General features: G+C 41.9%; 1 protein-coding gene across 5 annotated transcripts in view; it reads left to right on the top strand.

The window, feature by feature from the left end:
• The window catches only part of UNC13B (unc-13 homolog B), a 289,854-nt gene that overhangs the window by 243,187 nt on the left and 24,056 nt on the right, over positions 1 to 22,611 (top strand). For all 5 annotated transcript variants that reach the window (XM_077147811.1, XM_077147810.1, XM_077147808.1 and 2 more), the window contains 12 exons: positions 4,930 to 5,008; positions 8,008 to 8,082; positions 8,601 to 8,820; positions 10,285 to 10,512; positions 11,113 to 11,254; positions 13,009 to 13,178; positions 13,626 to 13,741; positions 14,780 to 14,943; positions 18,262 to 18,412; positions 20,012 to 20,080; positions 21,455 to 21,544; positions 21,822 to 21,950. In XM_077147811.1, coding sequence (XP_077003926.1) covers positions 4,930 to 5,008; positions 8,008 to 8,082; positions 8,601 to 8,820; positions 10,285 to 10,512; positions 11,113 to 11,254; positions 13,009 to 13,178; positions 13,626 to 13,741; positions 14,780 to 14,943; positions 18,262 to 18,412; positions 20,012 to 20,080; positions 21,455 to 21,544; positions 21,822 to 21,950 — 1,633 coding nt within the window. The remainder of the gene's footprint in view (positions 1 to 4,929; positions 5,009 to 8,007; positions 8,083 to 8,600; positions 8,821 to 10,284; positions 10,513 to 11,112; positions 11,255 to 13,008; positions 13,179 to 13,625; positions 13,742 to 14,779; positions 14,944 to 18,261; positions 18,413 to 20,011; positions 20,081 to 21,454; positions 21,545 to 21,821; positions 21,951 to 22,611) is intronic.

Raw genomic sequence — 22,611 nt, 5'->3', positions numbered from 1 at the left:
AACTATTTTGGTAGATGTGTCTATTTTTCTTTTCAGTGTTTGCCTCATTTATTTTGGAGCACTTCGGCTTGGTGCATAAATATTTATGATTATTATGTTTTGTTGTTGAAGTGTTCCTTTTATTAATACGTAGTGTCCTTCTTTATCTCTTTTAATTGTTTTACATTTGCTGATTTGGTGGATATTGGTATAGCTACCCCTGCACTTTTCTGATTATTGTTTCCATGAAATGTCTTTTCCCAACCTTTTACTTTCAACCTATGTTTTTCCTTGGGTCTAAAATGCATCTCCTATAGATAGCATATAGATGGGTCCTGTTTTTAAATCCATTGTGCTGGTCTGTGTTTTGATTGGGGAGTTTAATCCATTAACATTTAGTGTTATTAGTGTAAGGGCAGTACTTTCTTCTACCATTTCGTCTTTTGAATTTTACAAGTCATATCTAATTTTTCTTCTTTTTACCTTTACTAATAGTCTTCATTTCTACACTCTTCTCCATACCTCTCTCTCCTGTCCTTTCCTGTCTGTCTCCAATGCTCCCTTTAGTATTTCTTGCAGAGTCGGTCTCTTGGTCACAAATTCTCTCAGTGATTTTTTGTCTGAAAATGTTTTAATTTCTCCCTCTTTTTTTTTTTTTTTTTTTAACATGGGCAGGCACCAGGAATTGAACCCAGGTCTCCGACATGGCAGGTGAGAACTCTGCCTGCTGAGCCTGCCCTCCCCGTTTCTTGAAGGACAGTTTTGCTAGATATAGGATTCTTGACTAGCAGTTTTTCTCTTTTAGTATCTTAAATATATCATACCCCTGTCTTCTTGCCTCCATGTTTTCTGCTGAGAAATCTACACATAGTCTTATTGGGCTTCCCTTATATGTGATGAATTGCTTTTCTCCTGCTGCTTTCAAAATTCTCTCTTTCTCTTTGACATCTGACATTCTGATTAGTAAGTGTCTTGGAGTACATCTATTTGGATCTGTTCTGTTTGGGGTATGCTGCACTTCTTGGATTTGAAATTTTAAGTCTTTCATAAGAGTTAGGAACTTTTCAATGATAATTTCCTCCATTAGTTTTTCTCCTCCTTTTCCCTTCTCTTCTCCTTCTGGGACACCCACAGCATATATATTTGTGCGCTTCATGTTGTCATTCAGTTCCCTGAGTCTCTGCTCATATTTTTCCATTCTTTTCCCTATATTTTCTTTTGCTTGTTGGATTTCAGATGTCCCATCCTCCAGTTCACTAATCCTGTCTCTGCCTCTTGAAATCTAACATTGTAGGTTTCCTTTTTTTTTGTTTTATTTCTTCTACTCTGTCTTTTATTCCCATGAGTTCTGTGATTTGTTTTTTCAGACTTTTGATTTCTTCTTTTTATTTGTCCCTTGACTTCTTTATGTCCTCCCTCAATTCATTGATTTGATTTATTTTTTATTTTTTTATATTTTACATGGGCAGGCACCAGAAATCGAACCTGGGTCTCCAGCATAGCAGGCAAGAATTCTGCCTGCTGAGCCACTGTGACCTCCCATTGATTTGATTTTTATGAAATTTTCCATGTCTCCTCGAACATCCTGAATTAATTGTTGCAACTCCTGTATTTCAGTTGAATTGTTGGTTTGTTCCTTTGACTGGGCCATATCTTCAATTTTCCTAGTATGATTTATTATTTTTTGCTGGCGTCTAGACATATTTATTTTCCTTAATTAGTTTATTCTGGAGATTGTTTTCACTTTTTTGCCTAGGATTTTCTTGCTGAATGACTTCGTTGCCATTGAACTGACATTCTGTTCAGCTTATTCTAGACCTCGAACATAGGTTTTGTTTAACAGATCAGAATTTTTCAGTTCTTCTTTTCTTGTTTCTTGCCATGCCTGCAAGGTGCATGGCATACATTTTTTTTTCCTTAGGAGGGTCTACTTAGGTATTATGGACCCCAGTCAGATTTTCCAGTCCAGACTGGTCTCATCTCAAGGAGAAAGAGTCATCTGCATCAGTTTTCCCTGAGGGTGATACCCAGCATGTTGAAAGACTTTCCTATGAAGTCTCTAGACTCTCTGTTTTGCCTGTCTAATTCAGTATGTGGCTGTGTCTGCCTGCAGGCCCCACTAGCATAAAGTGATGCAGTGACTATAACTTCAGCAGACTTTCCCTGCTGGGGGCGTGGTTTAGACAGAGTAGAGGTAGTAATCTGGCTTTAATCGCTTTAGTTTTCTAGACCCTGGTATCTGAATTCCTTGAGGGAGGGATTCCACCTGAGCTGGGTCCCACCCCTCTCCTGGGGAAGGCACAGCCTCCAGGGATTTATTCTTTCACCTGACCACCCTTTTTCTCTCTGGGACAAGCTTAATTCTGCCCTTGCCTGGGGCAGTTGGAGCATGAGAAGCTGTGCACTTGTAGCCAAAGAGTAGTTAAGCCATAGAAACACAGCCACCAAAAAAAAAAAAAAGAAAAGAAAAAAAAAACCTTTTCAGGGAAGAACCCCTGTACTTCTGGTTTGCCAAGCAAGAGCTTAAGTTGGTACATTGCTCTGTGTATCTCCAGGTCCTATGTGCCCCCTTCTTTCCTTCAGGGCCCAGACCCTTTCAAGTATTTTGTGCTGTCTGTTCCAAAAAAATCTCTTTTTTTTTTTTTTCCTGTTTTCGTCAGCCCTGCCCCCTATGTGTCGGGGCAAAAACCAGCAACCTCAGCTTTTCCTCAAGGTTCAACTGAGCTCGGGGTCTATCTTTAGTAGTCAGAATTTGTTAATTAATTCTACAATTGGAACTTGGTTGAGCTCAGCTCCTTGCTGTTAGTAAAGTTTCTTTCCTTTCCCCTCTGCGAAGCAGCCTGTCGGGGAGAGGCACCGGTCTCTGTGGCTTGGGGGACTCACGGTTCTGGGTGGGATTGCAGCTGGTCCAGACTGGTGTATGCTGTGTGTCCGGTCACTGATGTGGCCCCAGCAGTTATGTACTGTTCCTGGCTATTTACTATCTGCTCTGGAGGACAAACTAAATTCCATACCTCACTAAGCCATCATCTTGAAACTTTCTCTGTTTTTATTTTTTATTGTTATAGAAGAAGAGGCAAAGAACAGCAAAAGTAATAAGTATAAAAAAACCTATCAAAATTTTAGAAATCACCTGTTGCTCCAACTGTACTTTTTTCCTTGTCCCTGTTAATGGGTGTTAGGCTCTTAAAGTTCCTTTGCTGCTGCTTCCTTCCTAAATGGTCTTTTGGAAGTCTCCTATCTTGCCTCCCTTGGTTCTACTTTATTATGAGGACTTCTTTCTTCATGGAGACTCTTTTTCTTCAGGAAGCTTTGAAGAACAGAATCCAAGGTATCTCTGTAGACTCCTTTACTTATAGATGGAGAAAGTCTCCCCCTCCATGTCATTGTTAGCAGTCTTCCTTACCTAAGCAACAGGCTCTTCCTTTAGAGCTGCTCCAGGGGCCTTTGTTCTGGCACAGGCCAAGCAAGACTTATCTTTGGGGAGCCGTGTCTCTGTCCTGGGTGTGGGAAGGACCACTCTTTTTTTTTTTATTAGTTAAAAAAATTAGCTAACACAACATTTAGAAATCATTCCATTCTACATATACAATCAGTAATTCTTAATATCATCACATAGATGCATATTCATCATTTCTTAGTACATTTCATCGATTCAGAAAAAGAAATAGAAAGACAACAGAAAAAGAAATAAAACGATAATAGAGAGAAAAAAATAAAAAATAAAAAAAAACTATACCTCAGATGCAGCTTCATTCAGTGTTTTAACATAATTACATTACAATTAGGTATTATTGTGCTGTCCATTTCTGAGTTTTTGTATCCAGTCCTGTTGCACAGTCTGTATCCCTTCAGCTCCAATTACCCCTTATCTTACCCTATTTCTATCTCCTGATGGTCTCTGTTACCAATGACATATTCCAAGATTATTCTCTAATGTCGGTTCACATCAGTGGGACCATACAGTATTTGTCCTTTAGTTTTTGGCTAGTCTCACTCAGCATGATGTTCTCTAGGTCCATCCATGTTATTACATGCTTCATAAGTTTATTCTGTCTTAAAGCTGCATAATATTCCATCGTATGTATATACCACAGTTTGGTTAGCCACTCGTCTGTTGATGGACATTTTGGCTGTTTACATCTCTTTGCAATTGTAAATAATGCTGCTATAAACATTGGTGTGCAAATATCCGTTTATGTCTTTGCCCTTAAGTCCTTTGAGTAGATACCTAGCAATGGTATTGCTGGGTCGTATGGCAATTCTATATTCAGCTTTTTGAGGAACCGCCAAACTGCCTTCCACAGTGGTTGCACCTTTTGACATTCCCACCAACAGTGGATAAGTGTGCCTCTTTCTCCACATCCTCTCCAGCACTTGTCATTTTCTGTTTTGTTGATAATGGCCATTCTGGTGGGTGTGAGATGATATCTCATTGTGGTTTTGATTTTCATTTCTCTAATGGCCAGGGACATTGAGCATCTCTTCATGTGCCTTTTGGCCATTTGTATTTCCTATTCTGAGAAATGTCTGTTCAAGTCTTTTTCCCATTTTGTAATTGGATTGGCTGTCTTTTTGTTGTTGAGTTGAACAATCTCTTTATAAGTTCTGGATACTAGACCTTTATCTGATGGAAGGACCACTCTTGACCACCAATTCACACATGGCCTTATGGAGTACAAGGGTCTTCAAATAAAGAGATATCTTGGACCATCACTGTGGGATAAAAGAACTCTCAGCCTGGACTAAAACCGAAGAAGACACTGAGGGCACTCTGAGACTCCTCCCATGGCTTTATTTCCCATATATTATGTCTTGCTAACCCCTTTCATAGAAATATGGTAGAGGTCTTCTTCTGGGGAGAGGGGCAACAAAGGATAATGAGACATTGAACGTGGCAGTTACTCAAGACATGACTGAAGATTCTGACATATTTTCTTCTCTCCTCAGGCCAGCTGGAGGGCTCTATGGCATTGATAGCATGCCAGATCTACGCAGAAAGAAGCCACTACCACTTGTCAGTGACCTGGTGAGTGAGGATTGTTGTCCAGGCTTAGGCAGGCGCCTTGGAGTATTGCACAATTAGGCCTTGACAAGTGGTCAGGACAGGGAGTGGTGCATCAGTGACTAGTTTTGGTCTGATGATCCTTCTGTTGAAGCCTTACTAAGACTTACTGATGGCCCTAGTGGGACCTCATTCTATCTTATTCCTTAGTTAGAGCCCAGGTTTTTCGTTTATAGCTCAGGTTCTCAAAGCTCTGTTTAGGTATCTGGCTTCTTTAGGTATCTCTACAACTTTCTTTGCTGATCTGGAATAGAAACTGCCGTTAGCCTCCGACTTAGATAATTGAGTTTAGTGTGGAGTGAGTATAAGTGGTGCTACCCCTTCTTCAAGGTCAAGTAAAAGTCCTCGCCTAAAAGATAGGCTTTATGGATGATCTCTATATCCCTAATCCTTAACCTGGTGTTTGGCGTGAGGAATAATAAAAAAAATTGTGGAATTGAGTTGGAACAGGCTTGAGAGTTAAAGCTGATCTTGGGGCCTCCCATCCTGGGTCACTCCCGAGATATAATCAGCTTAAGGTGTTATCTGTAGCCTTGGGGGTAGTGGTATAGAGTGGGCTCCAGGCATTGGTGAGCTCTCACAGGCTCCCAGAACTCTAAAGCCAGAAGAATAAATCATTTCTCTTGTCACATTTTCTGCTTCTATATTCTTCTTTTTTTCTCTTTATTCTGTCTATTCTGATTTTGCTGTCCAGTCCTTTTCTGTTTTTTCTCCACCTGTTTTTCCCTCTTTAGTTGGTTGAATAGAACTATTGTCTGTCATTTTCTCATCATCATTTCTTTCTTTTACTCCTTTATTTGCTATCATTTATGTCAGACACACTTGGGAGATATTATGGATTTAGTTCTAGAGTACAGCAATAAAGCAAATATCACAGTAAAGTGGTATTTGCACAGTTTTTTGGCTTACACAGTTTTTTGCCTTACCAGTGTACATAAAAGTTATGTTTACATTATTAAGTGTGCAGTTGCATTATGTCTAAAAATGCAATGTGCATGCCTTAATTAAAATATGCCACAGAGACTTGTAGTGAGCACATGCCGTTGGAGAAATGGTGCCGATAAGACTTGCTTGATGCAGGGTTGCCACAAATCTTCAATTTGTAAAAAATAAACAAAAAACAAAACAAAACCCGCGCAGTATCTGCAAAGTGCAACAAAGTGAAGTGTGATAAAATGATTTTATTATCTTCCTTCTTTTTTCCTCCTTTCTTCTCCTGTTATACGCCTTCCTCCAGCTCCTCATTTCACTGGCTGGATGAGGATATATTCTGATATCATCTCTTCTTTATTAACTTCTTTCCTTCCTTCATCTCGCGTCTCCTCATTCTTCTTTTCCTTTCATTCCTTCCTACTTTTTTTCTCTTCCTCTGCTCCTTCCTTACCTATTGCTTCTCTTTGCTTAACTAATTGGATACAGCATCTTGTTCACTTCTTGTTTCGCCTCCTCTCTCTTTTACCATGGCCTCTTTCACTGTGTGGTGTGCTCTCCTTAGAGTGGGAGCTCTAGGCCTTGGGGCCTGGCCAGCTGTCTGAGTTGAAGTGTTTAGTAGATAGAGGTGGAGGAGGGTTGGGAATTGTTCTCTATTTATGATTATAAGGCAGAACCTCTCAACTGCCTCTGAAAGTCATGCCCTGGGAAAGCTTTAACATCATGTTGTTCCTTTCTCTGCTCTCCTCTGCGCAGGCTATGGTGAGTGTCTCCAGAGTTCCTTCCCATCCTTTATAATAGAGCCCTCAACCCTAACCACCTGGGCCCCTCCCAGCCATTCTTCCTACCTTAGACTGATTATATGACTTATATCTACCCAGTGCCCACTCTATTAGGGAAACCATGTGCCTCTCCAGGGTCTACCTCTAAAACTCAGGCTTGGCAAATACAGCTTAAGGGGTTGATACATGGCACCCCTCTATACAGAAGCCTAGTTAGCAGAGCAGCCCAGGTCTCAGGGTAGCCCCAGCTCTCAGGCTTAACTCCCTGCCTTTCTTGATTTAACTGAGGCTATTTTTCCCTGTCACTTGCCAAGTGCCCAGCTTACTTGTCTACTGGCTTCTACAGCCACCCAGGGATCATGTGAGCATCAGGTGTGTATTAGTTAGGGTTCTCTAGAGAAACAGAATCAACAGAAAACACTCACAAATATAAAATTTATAAAAGTGTCTCACGTGAGCACAGAAACGCAGAGTCCAAAATCCACAGGGCAGCCTGTGAAGCCGACGACTCTGATGGAGGGTCTGGACGAACTCCACAGGAGAGGCTCGCCAGCCGAAGCAGGAATAGAGCCTGTCTCTTCTGAATCCTCCTTAAAAAGCTCCCCATGATTAGATTAAGCATCACTCGTTGCAGAAGACACTCCCCTTTGGCTGATTACAAATGGAATCAGCTGTGGATGCAGCTGACACGATCATAATCTAATTCTATGAAATGTCCTCATTGCAACAGACAGGCCAGCACTTGCCCAGCCAGACAAACAGGTACCACCACTTGGCCAAGTTGACACATGAACCTGACCATGACAGGGTGGTACCAGGGAACAGAGAATAGCATGGAATCATTGTTCTCAATGATGATTCCTAAATGTGATTCTGGTCGGGTTACATGTCTATCCTATTCTTAGTGACCTGTTTCCTACTATAACTCAAAGCTTTTCACATTCTTTTTTCTTTCTATAAACAAGGGGTTTCTGTGGGGTAGACTACCTAAGAACAGTAAGAGAAGTAAAAACTCTTTGGACTTTGAAATAGGGAGACTGAGAGAAATGTGTTTTAATACAGTTAGAACAGTCCCCTGAGGTACTTGGGTTTTATATCTTAGCCTGGGATAATTGTTAGCTGTTACCCAGAGGCAGCCCCTATGAGTGACAGTTGAAATATTTGGCTCCGCGGTCATTAACGCTCTTTCCCCAGAGCTTTGCCAATCCTTGGTATTGGTGGCTAGGGCTGACAGCAGGTCTTCTCTCACAGTCATTGGTCCAGTCCCGGAAAGCAGGGATTACTTCTGCATTGGCCACACGTACCTCTCTCAAGGATGAAGAGCTGGTAAGTAACCCATTTGTGGGCTTTCATGAGTCTACTATCTTGAGGACAGGTGATCACCTCTATAGCCTTACTAATTTTGAGAATTCAAGGATGCTGGGCAAACATCATTAATAAAATGGATAGAAAGCAAAAGGTCCTTGTTTTTCACACCTGAATAGGCAAGGGGCCAGACCAGGGAATAAGCCCCCAAGTCTCCTGTTGGCCTTTAGGAGGAGGTAACACATTAGCCTTTCTGAAACTCAGGGTTTTGTGTAGGCTCTGGTCCTCTAGAAACCCTGAATGCTAGGGCAAGGCTCACACCCAGCATTCAGGTCAAACCCATGTTGGAAGAATGGGAGCATACTACTTTGGCAGCTTCTTTTTGCTGGGGTGAGCTATGGGGTAGGCCAGGGTAAGGAGACTTTCTCTGCTGCGAGAGAAGAAGCCAGGGTCCTCAATGTCCTCCAAGGGTCTCAATTCTGGTATCTCCCAGCAGAGTCCTAAAGTTGCTGATGAGTGATGGGGTATGTGTCTTTCAGAAATCCCATGTGTATAAGAAAACCCTGCAGGCCTTAATCTACCCCATCTCGTGCACCACACCCCACAACTTTGAAGTCTGGACTGCCACTACTCCCACCTATTGCTATGAGTGTGAGGGCCTACTCTGGGGCATTGCCCGGCAGGGCATGCGCTGCAGCGAGTGTGGAGTCAAGTGCCATGAGAAGTGCCAAGATCTGCTCAATGCCGACTGCCTGCAGCGTGAGTGCCCCTGTGGGTGATGGACAGAGGGTGAGGGAAGCAGGCAACAAAGAGCTAGATTTGCTGAGCCACCAGTCTTCCAGTCTACCTGATTCTGAAGCCCCTTCCTTCTCAGAAAAGATAGAGTCCGGAATCAAAGGACATTGCCTTTCTCAATAACAGATCTTTAGCACCATTAGGAAAAATTCTTTGCACTTTCCATGTCCCTCTGGTAGGGACAGTATCTCTTCCATGATTCAAGTGATTCCAGAGACTGAGCACAATGTCTGTAGTGACCAAATAACTAAAGCATGTTTAATTGGGGACAGAAACTAATGGGGAGAGAGTGATTTCTGTGGACTTTCAGAGGGAACTCCTTAGTTCTAAACCCTAGGGCCCAGGAAAAGGCAGCATTTGTTTCTTTCTCACAGAAAGAAACATGCAGTACCAGGAACAGAAATTTCATATAGATCAGGCAGAATCCAGAGGAGAGTGTACCAGACTCTCAAGACTCTGGCTAAATAAGTGGCTTTACTGTCAACATGGTTGGGCAGATTAGGAACAGGAAAAACAATATGTTTCCTTCAAAATTATGGGAAACTACTCTCTCACCACTCTGGACATCCTACACATTACTCAGACCTAATCTATAGTGAAAGAAAACAAAAATCCTTAAGGGCTTCAGGGACTGTGGTAGGAGCCTTTTAAACTTACAAGTGCTTCATTATCCCTAGGAAGGAAAGGTGACATGAAAGGGGCACAGGGAGAGAACTTGAGGAACTGTTCACATAAAATGTCCTTTGAAGAGCCAGTGCCATGAGTACAGTAGACATGAGGGACAAGAAGACAAAATCAGGAGAAGAGACAAGGCTCTGAAAAGACTCAGAAGACAAATGCTAGTGATGACTTTGCTCAAGATTTGAACCCAAACCTGTCTGATAGCAAAGACCATATTTTTCTCACCATATCACACTATATTATTTTATTAAAGACACTGGAACCATATGGCAGAATCCACCTGAGTGTCCTGATGAAATCTGGGATCTGTACTATGGCTCAATGGTTGGATGAATTTGGTGATGTTGTCGTATATACTCCCTACCCCTCTGTAATAACTGAAACACTCACTGGTGACATTTTGACCTCAGGGTTAGAGAGTATCTCTTAAAACACCATCTGCATAAAAGAAAGAGAAAGCCAAATGTTGAGTGAGCATTTTTTCAGTTTCTTTTTGATGAAATTTCTCAAACATATATCTAAATAGAATAACGTAATGAGCCTCTCTTAACAATTATCATGATTTTCCACTCTTTGAGTTGCATTTTAAACGCCACTGGGCAGGCAGCAAGTCCAACAGTATACCTCAATCTACCTAAGCTTTTCCTGTTACTTAGTAGACTCTCCCAGGCCTATTCCTCAGCCTAACACTTGGTCCAAGGCCTGTTGGTTAGCTCTACTTTCTGACTGTCTCTGTCCATCCTTCAGGGGCTGCAGAAAAGAGCTGTAAGCATGGAGCTGAGGACCGGACCCAGAACATTATCATGGCCATGAAGGACCGCATGAAGATCAGAGAGCGCAATAAGCCGGAGATCTTTGAAGTTATCCGGGATGTCTTTACTGTGAGCAAAGTTGCCCATGTGCAGCAGATGAAAACAGTGAAGCAGAGTGTACTGGATGGCACCTCCAAATGGTCAGCCAAGATTACTATCACTGGTGAGCAGGCCAGAGTTGAGGGACAGGAAGATCCTGGGCTTTGGGGAGGAACCTAGGGAAAAAGCAGTCTGAGTATGAGAGGGCAAGAGGCTGGAGAGAGAAAAGATAGAACCCAGGGGGAATCTCTACTGCAGTGGTGATAGGAAAGGCCAGGTTGGTACCTACAAACAATGTGAATGATAATACAAGGATTTGCTAACAATCTGGCATTATAGTCTTGGTTAATAGTTCAGTTGTATAAGAACTGGGGGTAGAAGAAGGAGGTTAAGCAGGAAACCAGGGAATAGTTAACCAATGGCTCACTTGTTGGATGGATGAGACTGAAGTATGCATATACCAGACAGGGAAAGACCAAGACCAATGTAGGGGTAAATGGTCAGTAAGGGCTTCAAGTTGGGACGGGCATCCTTGAGATAGGTTTTGAGGGAAAAACTGGTAATCCAGAACAAGGAATAGATGAGAAGGGGGGTCGGGAGTTTGAGTACCTGTGCAAAGAGCACATGGTCACTGCTCTAGGTTGGAAAGCATATAAGCAATGCTGCAGAGGGCTTCAACTTCTAAAGCATACTCAATCCTTCTCCATGTGTGCTCGAGTTACAGTGGTGTGTGCCCAGGGCCTACAAGCCAAGGACAAGACAGGATCCAGTGACCCTTATGTGACAGTGCAAGTGGGCAAAACAAAGAAGCGTACCAAGACCATTTTTGGAAACCTAAATCCTATTTGGGAGGAAAAGTTTCATTTGTAAGTCGCAGAGGGCAGCCTGTTGTCTTGCCGGAGACTGTGTATTTTGGTGACAGCATTAAATCCTGCTATTCTGGACTTTGACCATAAGAGGGATCAAGTAGAGGGAGTGGGGAAAACTCATTTCTGAAATGTTTCACTTGGGTGGCAACCATTCTTTCTCTGGATTTCTTCTCATGGACTATTGGATCAGGGTTATTGTCCTAAGCTCTGAATGTTAAACAGGGCTGTGAAGAAGGCCCCAGTGCATCTCTTACCACTTTTTCTAGAGCTAGAAAGATTTTACTGCTGCTTAATGACAGAACAAGGGACTGGCCACCGTACTGTGTACCTTCCGGCACTACCAACTTGCCTAGGTGGGGTTAGGCTCTTCCAGGGAATAGGGAAGGAATATCCTTGCCTTATAACTGGTTAATTCTGGCTTAAGGAGGGAAATCTGAGATATGGAGGTGTTTGCATTTCCCTTAAGCACTTTGCCTTTCCTCCTACCGTATAATCCTTTTTACATTATCTTATTTCCTTAAAAATTCTTTCATATAACGGTAAGGGCTGGTTGTTGAAAAATGGCAAACTCTAGCTAAGGAGTTGGACTAATTTCTGGAGTATCCATATAGAGTTTATTTGTCATGACCTTGAGGCCTTGGAACAGTTCTCTCAGTCTGACCCAGCTAAGCAGACTGGTGAAGTAGAAGCCTTCTTCTGATGGCCATTTGGAGAACTCATACAGAAAGAGATTGGGGTACAGTACAATTCATCTCCACAACCCAGAGGCAGCAGTTACTTGAGGAAGCACGTGTTTCTTTGGAAATCTGAATGATTCTTGCTTGAATTCTTCTTATATTTAATTCTAAATGTGTTGGCTCTATTTTCATTTTTGCTAACTTTTACCCAGTTAGTAAATAATTTATTAAGCCCCTATTCTTATCAAAATACTGTATGTGATACTGTGGAACTAGATTAATCCCTGACTTAAAGAAGCTCCTTGTTTAATTGTCTATTATTTTTCAGTAGACCAGTAGTTACACTATACTATTTTTAATGGAATATGGAAAGATATTTAATGGAATATGGGACTTAGGGAAAGAGCAGGTAATTCTGCTGAGTACAACTTGGCTGAGGCAATGGGACCGAGAAAATAGCTGCTGGAGAAGGAGAGCCTGATGGGGGGTTGGGGGAGGGGGGTCCTGGGTAAACCCTTCTACAAAGCTAACACTATAGAAGGAGATGACAATTCAAGTGATTATTAAAGGGTAATAAAAGTCCATCAGGCACACAGTGGGTGATTAGAATAGAAAGCTAAGCAGATATAACCAGATGGATATACCATGAACATCTAGTACCTTTCCTAATTTTATGCCTTGGATTCTGAGAAGGGAACTGGAAATTGCTTCCTGAGTTTCTGTAGCGTCTTCCAGCTGTTTTCTTCTTTGAATTGCTGATATAGCTAGCTGCAGAAGGAGTCAGAATTGATCCTGGTACTCATTCCTGCCCCCTTCCCTTGTTCAGGGCAATTAAGAGCTGGATGGTGATAGAGCCACAGCGCTGCTCTCAGTGAGGCCCAGAACAGGAATGAAGAATCATTTGCTGGGTAGCCTGGCTCACTGGGAACTTTAGTTCTACTGTTCTCTGGGCTTCTTTTCTTCTGTTCCACGGCCTCAAGTACAGGTTATGGAGCTTTTGGGAGGGAATTGGAAGTAATAGGAGTGGGAGCAACTGGGTCTGTCTCTAACAGAGCTTACCTCATTCTCTCACAGTGAGTGCCACAATTCCTCTGACCGCATTAAGGTGCGTGTGTGGGATGAGGATGATGACATCAAATCAAGAGTAAAGCAGAGGCTAAAGCGAGAGTCAGATGACTTCCTTGGCCAAACCATCATCGAGGTTAGGACACTGAGTGGCGAGATGGATGTCTGGTACAACTTGGGTAAGGAAGCAAAACCAAAAAAAGTTTCTGGGAAAGGAGCATGAAGAGGAAACCTGGGAAAGTTCCCATCTACCAAGACCATTATATAATGCCTAAAGCATATCTCTGTGTAGTCTTCCTTACCCACCAAGAACTGACCATAGTTAGGGGTGGGGGACTGAGGAATTGGGGGGTCTGGAACTCACTCTGGCTGAATATTCCCCGGGTTTCAGAAGTCCCTTTAATCTTCATACCCATCCCTGATGCCTTTAGCCTCTAGGCCACTCCTATTCTCCCACTTAGTCTACTCAGGGATATTTGAAGAATATATGGTCATTGGAATGAGTTCACCTATTGGGTGAACCCTTGGGTCAGTGTCTCCTTTGCCTTGGGTAATCCATGATGAGGGCTGTCTAAGCTATCTGTAGTTGCATTGGTGTCGATCTCCAGTCTTTCCTTCATTCCCAGAAAAGAGGACAGACAAGTCAGCCGTCTCAGGGGCTATCCGACTACAAATCAATGTGGAGATCAAGGGGGAGGAGAAGGTCGCCCCGTATCATGTGCAGTATACCTGTCTCCATGAGGTGAGCTGCCCTTGGTAGATAGGGTACCAGAAAGCAGTGCTGGGCAGGATGTCTTTGAGAATAAGTAGGATTGCTAAATGGTTGAAGATACGGGGGTCTGTTATTTAATTTTGTCCTTGGCTTACTGTGAAACCCTGAACAGCCCAAGTAATAACACCAAGTTTCAGTGTCTCTCTCGGTAATGTGAGAATTGCCTTCTAGGACTGTAAGAAGTACTGAGCAATGACCTGAAGGACAGGATTTTTGTGGAACCCTATTTGTATTCCCCTGGCCTTTGCCACCGGTTTTTTGTTTGTTTGGCTTTTTGTTTTTAATAACTAGGAACTATTCTCAGCATTATGAATGAATCCAGATTGCAACATCTATGTCAGATCCCCAAGGGTAACAACCTAAGTCCGGCCTGGTTGCCATCTTTCTGACTCCTCTTTAGAATTTAATGAAAGCCATAAACCCTTTCCCCAGAAAACTGCCTGAATTTTAAGAGGTTTATAGACCCTTTCAAGTCTATCCATAAATTCTCTAGAATTAAGAATCCCTGATTAAATAGAGCATGAGCTTTGGAGTCAGAACACTCAGATTTGAATCCTGACCATACCAATCACTTTCTAATAGGGTGACTTTGAGCAAGTTTCACAAACAAAGGTGTATTTTAGTTTTTCATGTGTAAGTTGAGCATTATAACTCCTACTTCACTGGGTTGTGATGAGGGTTAAATAAACTGATGTGTGAAAAGCATCTGACATAGTACCTTATATAGAGTAGACTCGGACAGGAAAATCCCCTTCCTTTCTTGAGGTTGTCTGGTCCCCCATGTGGGCAACCAGGCCAGCAGACCTCCCAGCCAGGTCTGGCTGGAACCATTCCCCTCTGGCTGATACTGTGGATAAACTCACGACCTCTGGGGGCAACCTAATTTGGGCTCTTCAGGTTGTGCTGTCTAATCAATGAGATATTTTATTGTCCTACCCTAGAGGCCACTTGGTCCTGCTGCTTTTTTTTTTCTTAACCCTTTCTTTTTCTCTGCTCTGTCTCCTGCAGAACCTTTTTCATTACCTCACGGACATTCAGGGCAGTGGAGGAGTCCAGATCCCTGAGGCTCGAGGAGATGATGCGTGGAAGGTGTACTTTGACGAGACAGCCCAAGAAATTGTGGATGAATTTGCCATGCGTTATGGCATCGAGTCTATATATCAAGCCATGACGTGAGGCTTCCCTGGGGCTCTGGGAAGTGGATCCTAACCTTTGGGTGGCTGATGAAGGCACACTGACAGGGCGGACAGGTCCTGAGAGGGCTAGTATGCCATGAGTCATTGCTTTGTTTTCCTTTCTGAGCTGTTTGGATGGGTCTCCTCCCCAAGGCAGGAGGGTATATGTAAAACAGGAGTGTGTTTATCTGTAACTCTGGGAGAACAGGAGAGGTATTTGTGTTCTTACCCCAGAGCTCAGAGAGGGAAGGAAAAGGGTATGGGGAAAGTATGCAAGAGCAAACCTACCAGAACATCACAGGTCTGAGTAGACAGCATGTATGCACATGTGAATGTGTATGTGACAGAGAAGCCAACTCAGACTGTCATGGGAACCAGAGAGTGCGCTAAGCTGTAGGAAAGGCAGCTGTGTATGGAGTTGACCAAGACTTCTGTGACAGGAATTCCTGCCTACTGTGAGAAGAGGCATAGCCTATTTGTCTGTGAAGCTGCCATAAGAGCTATGTACAGGAAACAGCCCTATGTAAGCAGAGGGTAGCTAGTGCCCAGGCTATGTTTCATTCATTCTAGAAACTTCTATTGAGTTCCTACTGTGTTTTGCATAGCTCTAGGTCCTAAGAACACAAACATGAATAGGATGGACCCTCCATGGTTGGGAAACTCAATCTAGTAAGAGAGACCCGTAAACAAACATGACAAATGCCATGATAGAAGTTATCACAGAGTATTAGGAGAGTACTAGGGAAGGGCAACTAAATTTCAGAGGAGACATGTCAGGGAGGAATTCCTTAGAGGTGACATTTGAGCTGAGTCTTGAAAAGGAGGAAGGGTGTTTTTGGTAGGACATATACAGAAGTGCTAAGATTCAACAGAGTATAGCTTATTCAAGGAATTGCAAATGCAGTATAGATGGAGAGAACTGTGCAGGGGATGATAAGGTTAGAGAATGAACCCTCTACCATTCTTAATCTGTTTACTCTCTCTAGGTGATATTATCCAAACCCATACTACTACCACTACCTTTAGGGTAATGACTCCCAGCTCTTTTTCTCTAGATCAGACCCTTTTCCAGTTGCATCCTGGGTATTCCCACAGGCATTACAAATTCCGCATAGCCAAAATCTAAATTATCATCATCACCACCAAATCTGCTTAATTTCCCATATTCCCTATTTTAGTAAATGAAACCATTTTCTACCCAGTTGTCCAGATAGAAAGGTTTTCCTTCTTGATTACTGCCTCCCCTGTAATCCCCAACATTAATCTCTAAAACCTCTAGATTCTACCTCCTAAAAAGGTTTTTTTGACTGTCAGTGCTTCTGTGGTTCAGTTATAATAATAACTATAATAATAATAACACAACAACAAATTTCTATGTAGCATTTCTTGGGTGCTAGACCCTCATCTAAACACTTTGCTAATGTTAACTTATGTGATCCTCATAAAACCCTATGAAGTGGGTGTCGTTATTTCCATTTTACAGATAGGAAAACTGAGTTATGTAGAAGTTAAATAATTTACCCAGGGTCACTGAGCGAGTGATGAAGGTGAGATTCAAACTCAGAGTCTGGGTCTAGAGTCTGTGTTCCTTTCTCTGTTCCATTAATTATTTCATTGCTTCTAGCCTGAATGATTGCAGTAGCTCCTCAGCTGGTCTATCTCAAACTCTCCTTTTCCAGTTGGTGATCAAAGTGACATTTCTGAAAGATATCGGATCACATTGTGCCTTTGTTTAAAAATGTACTATATCTTTAATATAAACTCTTCCTACTATCTGTTCTTTTCCCACTTCTCTCTCATTTCTTACTTCGCCTTCACCAAACATCCCACAGTAGTCATAACTGAGAGTTCCCCCTAAAAATCACCCTTTCTTGAGAGTGTTTATTTTAGCAATATAATTTCTTTTTACCTGAACACTTCCCCATTTGATTTATTCCTGCTAATCCTTTAAGACTAGTCTCAACTATCCCCTTTTTTGGAAAACTTTCTCTAACCCCACCCATTCTGATTTAGGTGATCTTCCTGTATGTTTCCACAGCATTTTGGGTAGTATGCCTCAGATTATTGACTGACTTACTAAATGCTGCTTTCCCCACCAAACTATTAAGTCTTTGGATCCCTAGCACTTAGCACAGGGCCTGACATATATTAGACATTAATTGGATGTATATTTGAATTAATAAATTTTGAAGAGCTTTGTATGTCAAGATGATTGGAAGCCTTATACACATTAGAGAAATCTTTTTTTCTTTAAATGCAATTTTATTAAGATATATTCTCATACCATATAATCATCCAAAGTATACAATCAGTGGTGTATAGTATCATCATATAGTTGTGTATTCATCATCACAATCAATTTTTGAACATTTTCATTACTCCATAAACAACGAAAATACGAATAAAAATAAAATTTAAAAAGAACACCCCAAACATCTTCAAGAATCAAATCACTGGATTATAGTTCTATAGCTTCAGGCATTTCCCTCTAGCTACTCCAAGACACCAAAAACTGAAAAGGGATATCTATATAATATATAAGAATAACCTCCAGAATAACCTCTCAACTCAAAATATCTCAACTATTGTAACTTTATTTTGTTTTATTTCTCTTCCCCCTTTTGGTCAAGAAATTTTCTTAATCCCCTGATGCCAGGGCCAGGCTCATCACTGGGAGTCATGTCCCATGTTGCCAGGAAGATTTACACCCCTTGGAGTCATGTCCCACGTAAGGGGGAAGCAACCTGCGAGTTGGCTTAGAGAGAGGCCACATCTGAGCAACAAAAGAGGTTCTCTGGGAGTGACTCTTAGGAATAATTATAAGTAATCTTAGCTGTTCCTTTGCAGAAATAAGTTTCATAAGGGCAAACCCCAAGATTGATGGTTCAGTCTATTAATTGGCAGTCTTTAATGCTTACAAAAATATCAGTCTTCCCCAGGTGGGGAAATTTAAAATTTCCACATTTTTCCCCAGTCCCTTAAGAGGATTTTGTGAATACTTTTTTATCTTCTGCCCAGATTACTCTGGGATGTATCAGGGCATGACACCCACCTGTGCAAACCAATAAGGTCTCACTCCCTATTCATGTTCATGGTTCCATGTAATTATGGTGTTTGAATAAACTGACCATATAAGACAAATTAGATAGTATGCTACAGAAGATAAAAATGTTGCACCAAATAAATATCTCTTCTTTGGTCTTACATGTAAGTTGAAGTTTTAAAATGCAGCCAATATATAGAGATCTTTTGATTCCTTGGCTTTTGTTGCAAGCCCTGAAGAGTCTTTGAGGGTGAGGGCACTATGTTTTTCAGGCACTTTGCATGTCTGTCCTCCAAGTACATGTGTCCTGGTGTGCCAGCAGTGATGAGCACCTTACTGGCCAACATCAATGCCTACTATGCCCACATTACTGCCTCTACCAATGTCTCTGCATCTGATCGCTTTGCAGCCTCCAACTTTGGGGTGAGTGTGATATGAACACATATGTGACCCATTTGTTATGAATTGATAAGTTTGATTTTTCTTGGCAGGTCCTATAGAGTTGACTGATATGCCTAATATTCAGATAATTGCTACCTTGATAATATTGACCTTGTGTCCTTATGGATATATAGACTATACTGATACCATCTTTTGAGATACAAATAATGCAGAAGGTGGAAAAGCATCATTATGGTTTGGAAGAGATCCCAAATGGGACACCACTTGGTTTTAGCCGAACTACTGTAGGCCAACAATTTGATTGGATCACCACATTCCTTAGTGTTGCAAGTCCAAAAATGGACCTTTCTTAATAATATTCATTCTCTCTGTGATAGACTCCTGCCAGTTAACTTTGTGTGAGACTGATATCTCAGCTAGGATGCTAGCATATACCTGAGGCAATTCCATTTCCAGTGTCAGAACTGTTGCCTCTATCCAGGTCATGCCAGTTCCTGTTGTTAAGGCACCCAGGAAGTTGAATCATTAATCAGAATGTCACCTGACTGACATTTGATATACTGGGAGGCATATTTCTGACCAAACACAAAGACTACTTCTGATATTTGTAAGGCTACCTCTTTAGGGATGAAATTGTTAAAAACCCCAAATCCACTAAGTCTTTGAGCCCTGTTTTCTTGTTTTCAGTTTTTTAGTCACTTTTGTTGTTGAGGTTGATAGAATCTTTCTATAGAAGAATTTATGTCATTAATTAAACTAGTCAAGTGTTCCACTCTGCCTCATCCCATTATGTATTAACTTAATATCTAACAGTATATAATATAATCAATATATAAGTTCAAGGTGTGCTATGCTAACAGCTACAGGTACATGCTTTTTCCCCCTACATCTAATTATACTTTTTCTATAAAAATCAGCTATTAAAATAATGTTATTGAATTTAGCATAAAAAATTTTAAATTAAGGGAATGATGTATAATGTGGTTTAAAGACTGACTCCCTTATGTCTGCCTGATCATCTTTCAAATGTATAAGAATTTCTCACTGCCAGGACGTGGCAATATAACTTACAAGTTACCCCATGATAACTCAGAAGACCATGGACTCAGGAACAAGTTGGAGAATGTGTTTTCATTCCTTAGTCCTTTTTTCTGACTGATAAGTTACATTCCCAAAGGCATGGAAATGCACTGGTCATTGCCTTTTTTTTTTTTTGGCATGGGCAGGCACCGGCAATCGAACCTGGGTCTCCAGCATGGCAGGCGAGAACTCTGCCTACTGAGCCACTGTGGTCCACCCTCGTCATTGCCTTTTGACTCTTGTTAAGAAAGAACTGTTTCCCCTCCTAGGGACTTGGTTTTCCCCTTGGCAGTGTAAGCAGATTCCCCAGTCTGAGAGAGAGCTACTAAAAGACGGAACAGGGACCACCTATCTCATTTCTCTGTTACATTATTTGTTCTTTTTGCCATGACCGGGGATGGGATAGAATGAGTGCCCAACGCAATGTCTCCACCCCACCCTCTCTACTCACCTAGAAGTGGTTCTGTTTTTGTTACAGTTTAGGAGGCTCAGAGATAGATTGATTCTCTCTCTTCCCCATTATTTGTTTCCCACCCTCAGAAAGAGAGATTTGTAAAACTGCTGGACCAACTACACAATTCACTGAGGATTGACCTCTCCACATACAGGGTGAGTGAAGACATGGTGGTAGGGTGGGATAACAAGCAGTATCAGGCTCATCCAAGCAACCCTGTAGGCCAATCTTGGCTATAAATGTAGAAGACATTCTACGTGATGACGCAGGAAAACTTGGCCTGCGTCACCACTCCCACATGAATGACCAATGACACTGACAACTGTGGTATTCCAAATACAGTATTACATACAGTATGTAAATAGCAGAAGGATGGCTGAATTTTTGTGGACAGTTGGCTTACCAACCTCAGTCACATCAATCTACCAAACTTTCTATTGACATTCTCATTAGGGAGTCTCTTGAGGATAATTTCTTCCAAGAGTGCCCTTTTAAAAATTTGTTTTTAATTGTATTTCCTTCTTGCATTTTTCCATACTCTCCTCATTTTCCACAAGAGGTGTGATAATCTGGCAAGGCAGGGAGAGAGTAGCTTTGCTTGGGCAAGTAATTTATATCAGAGATCATGCCCATTCCTAGTATAGAGGGAGGAAAGAGGTTTATTTAGGAAGGTAAGTACTGGGAGGGGGCAGGGGAGAGAGATGGGCAGTTCCTCCTAAGTTATCTCTTCTTAAAATGGCTTCATTACTTGTTTTAAAGTGTTGTAAATTTCTAGAACAGGCAATATACCCATTAAAAAGTAAGTATAAAAACAACTGCAAAGTAAGAAAGAAGTGAGGTTTTAACTGCCTGTATTTCCGGTGCCAAACATTTGCACGAATAAGACGAGTTGACTTTGTATCTTATATTTGGCATATAAGTAACCATTTGAAGGTTTAAAAATCCATCCCTTAAATTGGAGAGGGGTTCAGCTATCTCCCTCCAACTCTTCATGGCAACTTCCTCTTAAAGCTCATGAAATGAAATGAGGCATGTTAAGAAAGGAAGGTCCTAAGGCCTTGGAACTCATTCCAAGAACATTTCTGCTTAGAGTTCTGCTGTCTGCTGACTTCAGAACAGTAAAAGAACTGGGATTTTTTTTGTATGGAAAGTACAGGTCCTAGATCACAGTCTAGTCTGTAGTGTGGCTCCACTTACATTCGGGGATATACAGTTAGAACGTAACTTTTGAAGAACACACTGTTAGGGTGCGTGCAGATGGGGTGTGTATCTGTGTGTTCATTTGTGCAAATGCTCACATAATGCATAGGAAGTAGGGTTGGGAAAGGGTGTGTTGTTTTCTGACCTGAGAATTATTAATCCCTGCTTTTGGCAAGGGACTGTCTATATCAGTAGGAAAGAAAGGAAGACCTGTAGTTACAGCTTTTTCTGCCCAGCTCAACTATGGAGAATCCTGTTGGGGAAGCTTTTGGCAGGGAAGATTTTCATATTCCCCTGATCCTTTCTTAAAATTGTTTGATTTGCAACAGAACAATTTCCCCCCTGGGAGCCCTGAGCGGCTTCAGGACTTGAAATCCACAGTGGATTTGCTGACCAGCATTACTTTCTTCAGAATGAAGGTAAGGGATGAATTGAACAGAGCAGTTCTGGGCTGGGGACCCGGCCACAGGGACATAGAGAATAAGAGTCACTGGGCAGAGTCTGAGGCCACAGGATTCATCACCTCTAAGCCCACATTTCCATAGCCTTGTTTCCTGGGCTGGACAGTCCTCTTCATTGGCTGTCCTGACAACTTCGGAGACCCATAGAGGAATGCAGGAACCTGGAGTGGTCTAGGAGGAGTTCCCAACCAGGTGAGCAGGAACTTAGACCCCTATTTCTTCTACTAACTGGCAGGTGCAAGAACTGCAGAGCCCACCACGAGCCAGCCAGGTGGTAAAGGATTGTGTAAAAGCCTGTTTGAACTCCACATATGAGTATATCTTCAACAATTGTCATGACTTATACAGCCGCCAGTATCAGCTGGTAAGAGGTTCAAGATTAAGTGGGGCCAGTGGTCAATGGCTCTTTGGAGTGTCAACCTTCCTGTGCTGGGGTCATGGTGAAAGGGAGCTTATGACAAAGAGAGTGATTGAGTTGTAAAGTGTGGACCATCTAGACCATCTGAGATATTTGTGGTTGGAGAGGAGAGACCCTTAGATTAGATGTGACATTCCAACAATAAGTTTTACTTAGGTACTGAAGAATGTAAACCTAAATTCAAGTACATTTTAGGGACTGAGGAGGTGAATTCTCAGTCCATCACAGAGTCTTTTTCATACCCAAGGTAAATTTTATTTTTCTTCACGTGGACCTCTACACAGCATTCTGGAGTTCCAGTCTGCCTTCTCTCTGAGATCTACTGCTGTCTGTCTGAGCTACTGGGCCTTGGAAGTCTAACTTTTCCCTCTGACCACTTCTCTGTGCATTGCTTGGTGTTCTGGCTGGTTGTCAGTCAGTCTTCTGTGAGGCTGAGTCTCTTCACCTGTTGTAGGCAGCATCCTAATTCAACAGCTGGTGATTATGTGCATTTTTCGAGATCCTTCTAATAGTATCCTTTTTTTCTCATTTCAAATCCAGGGTTTCCTTCTTGGCCTAATAACCCAATTACAGGTTCTCCTTTAGGAATGTCTTGCTGACCACAAGT

This window comes from Tamandua tetradactyla, chromosome 2 (genome assembly GCF_023851605.1).
Source record: "Tamandua tetradactyla isolate mTamTet1 chromosome 2, mTamTet1.pri, whole genome shotgun sequence".
Taxonomy (NCBI): Eukaryota; Metazoa; Chordata; class Mammalia; order Pilosa; family Myrmecophagidae; genus Tamandua; species Tamandua tetradactyla.
Note: the sequence above shows the minus strand (reverse complement) of the source record. Positions and strands in the feature narration are given on the sequence as shown.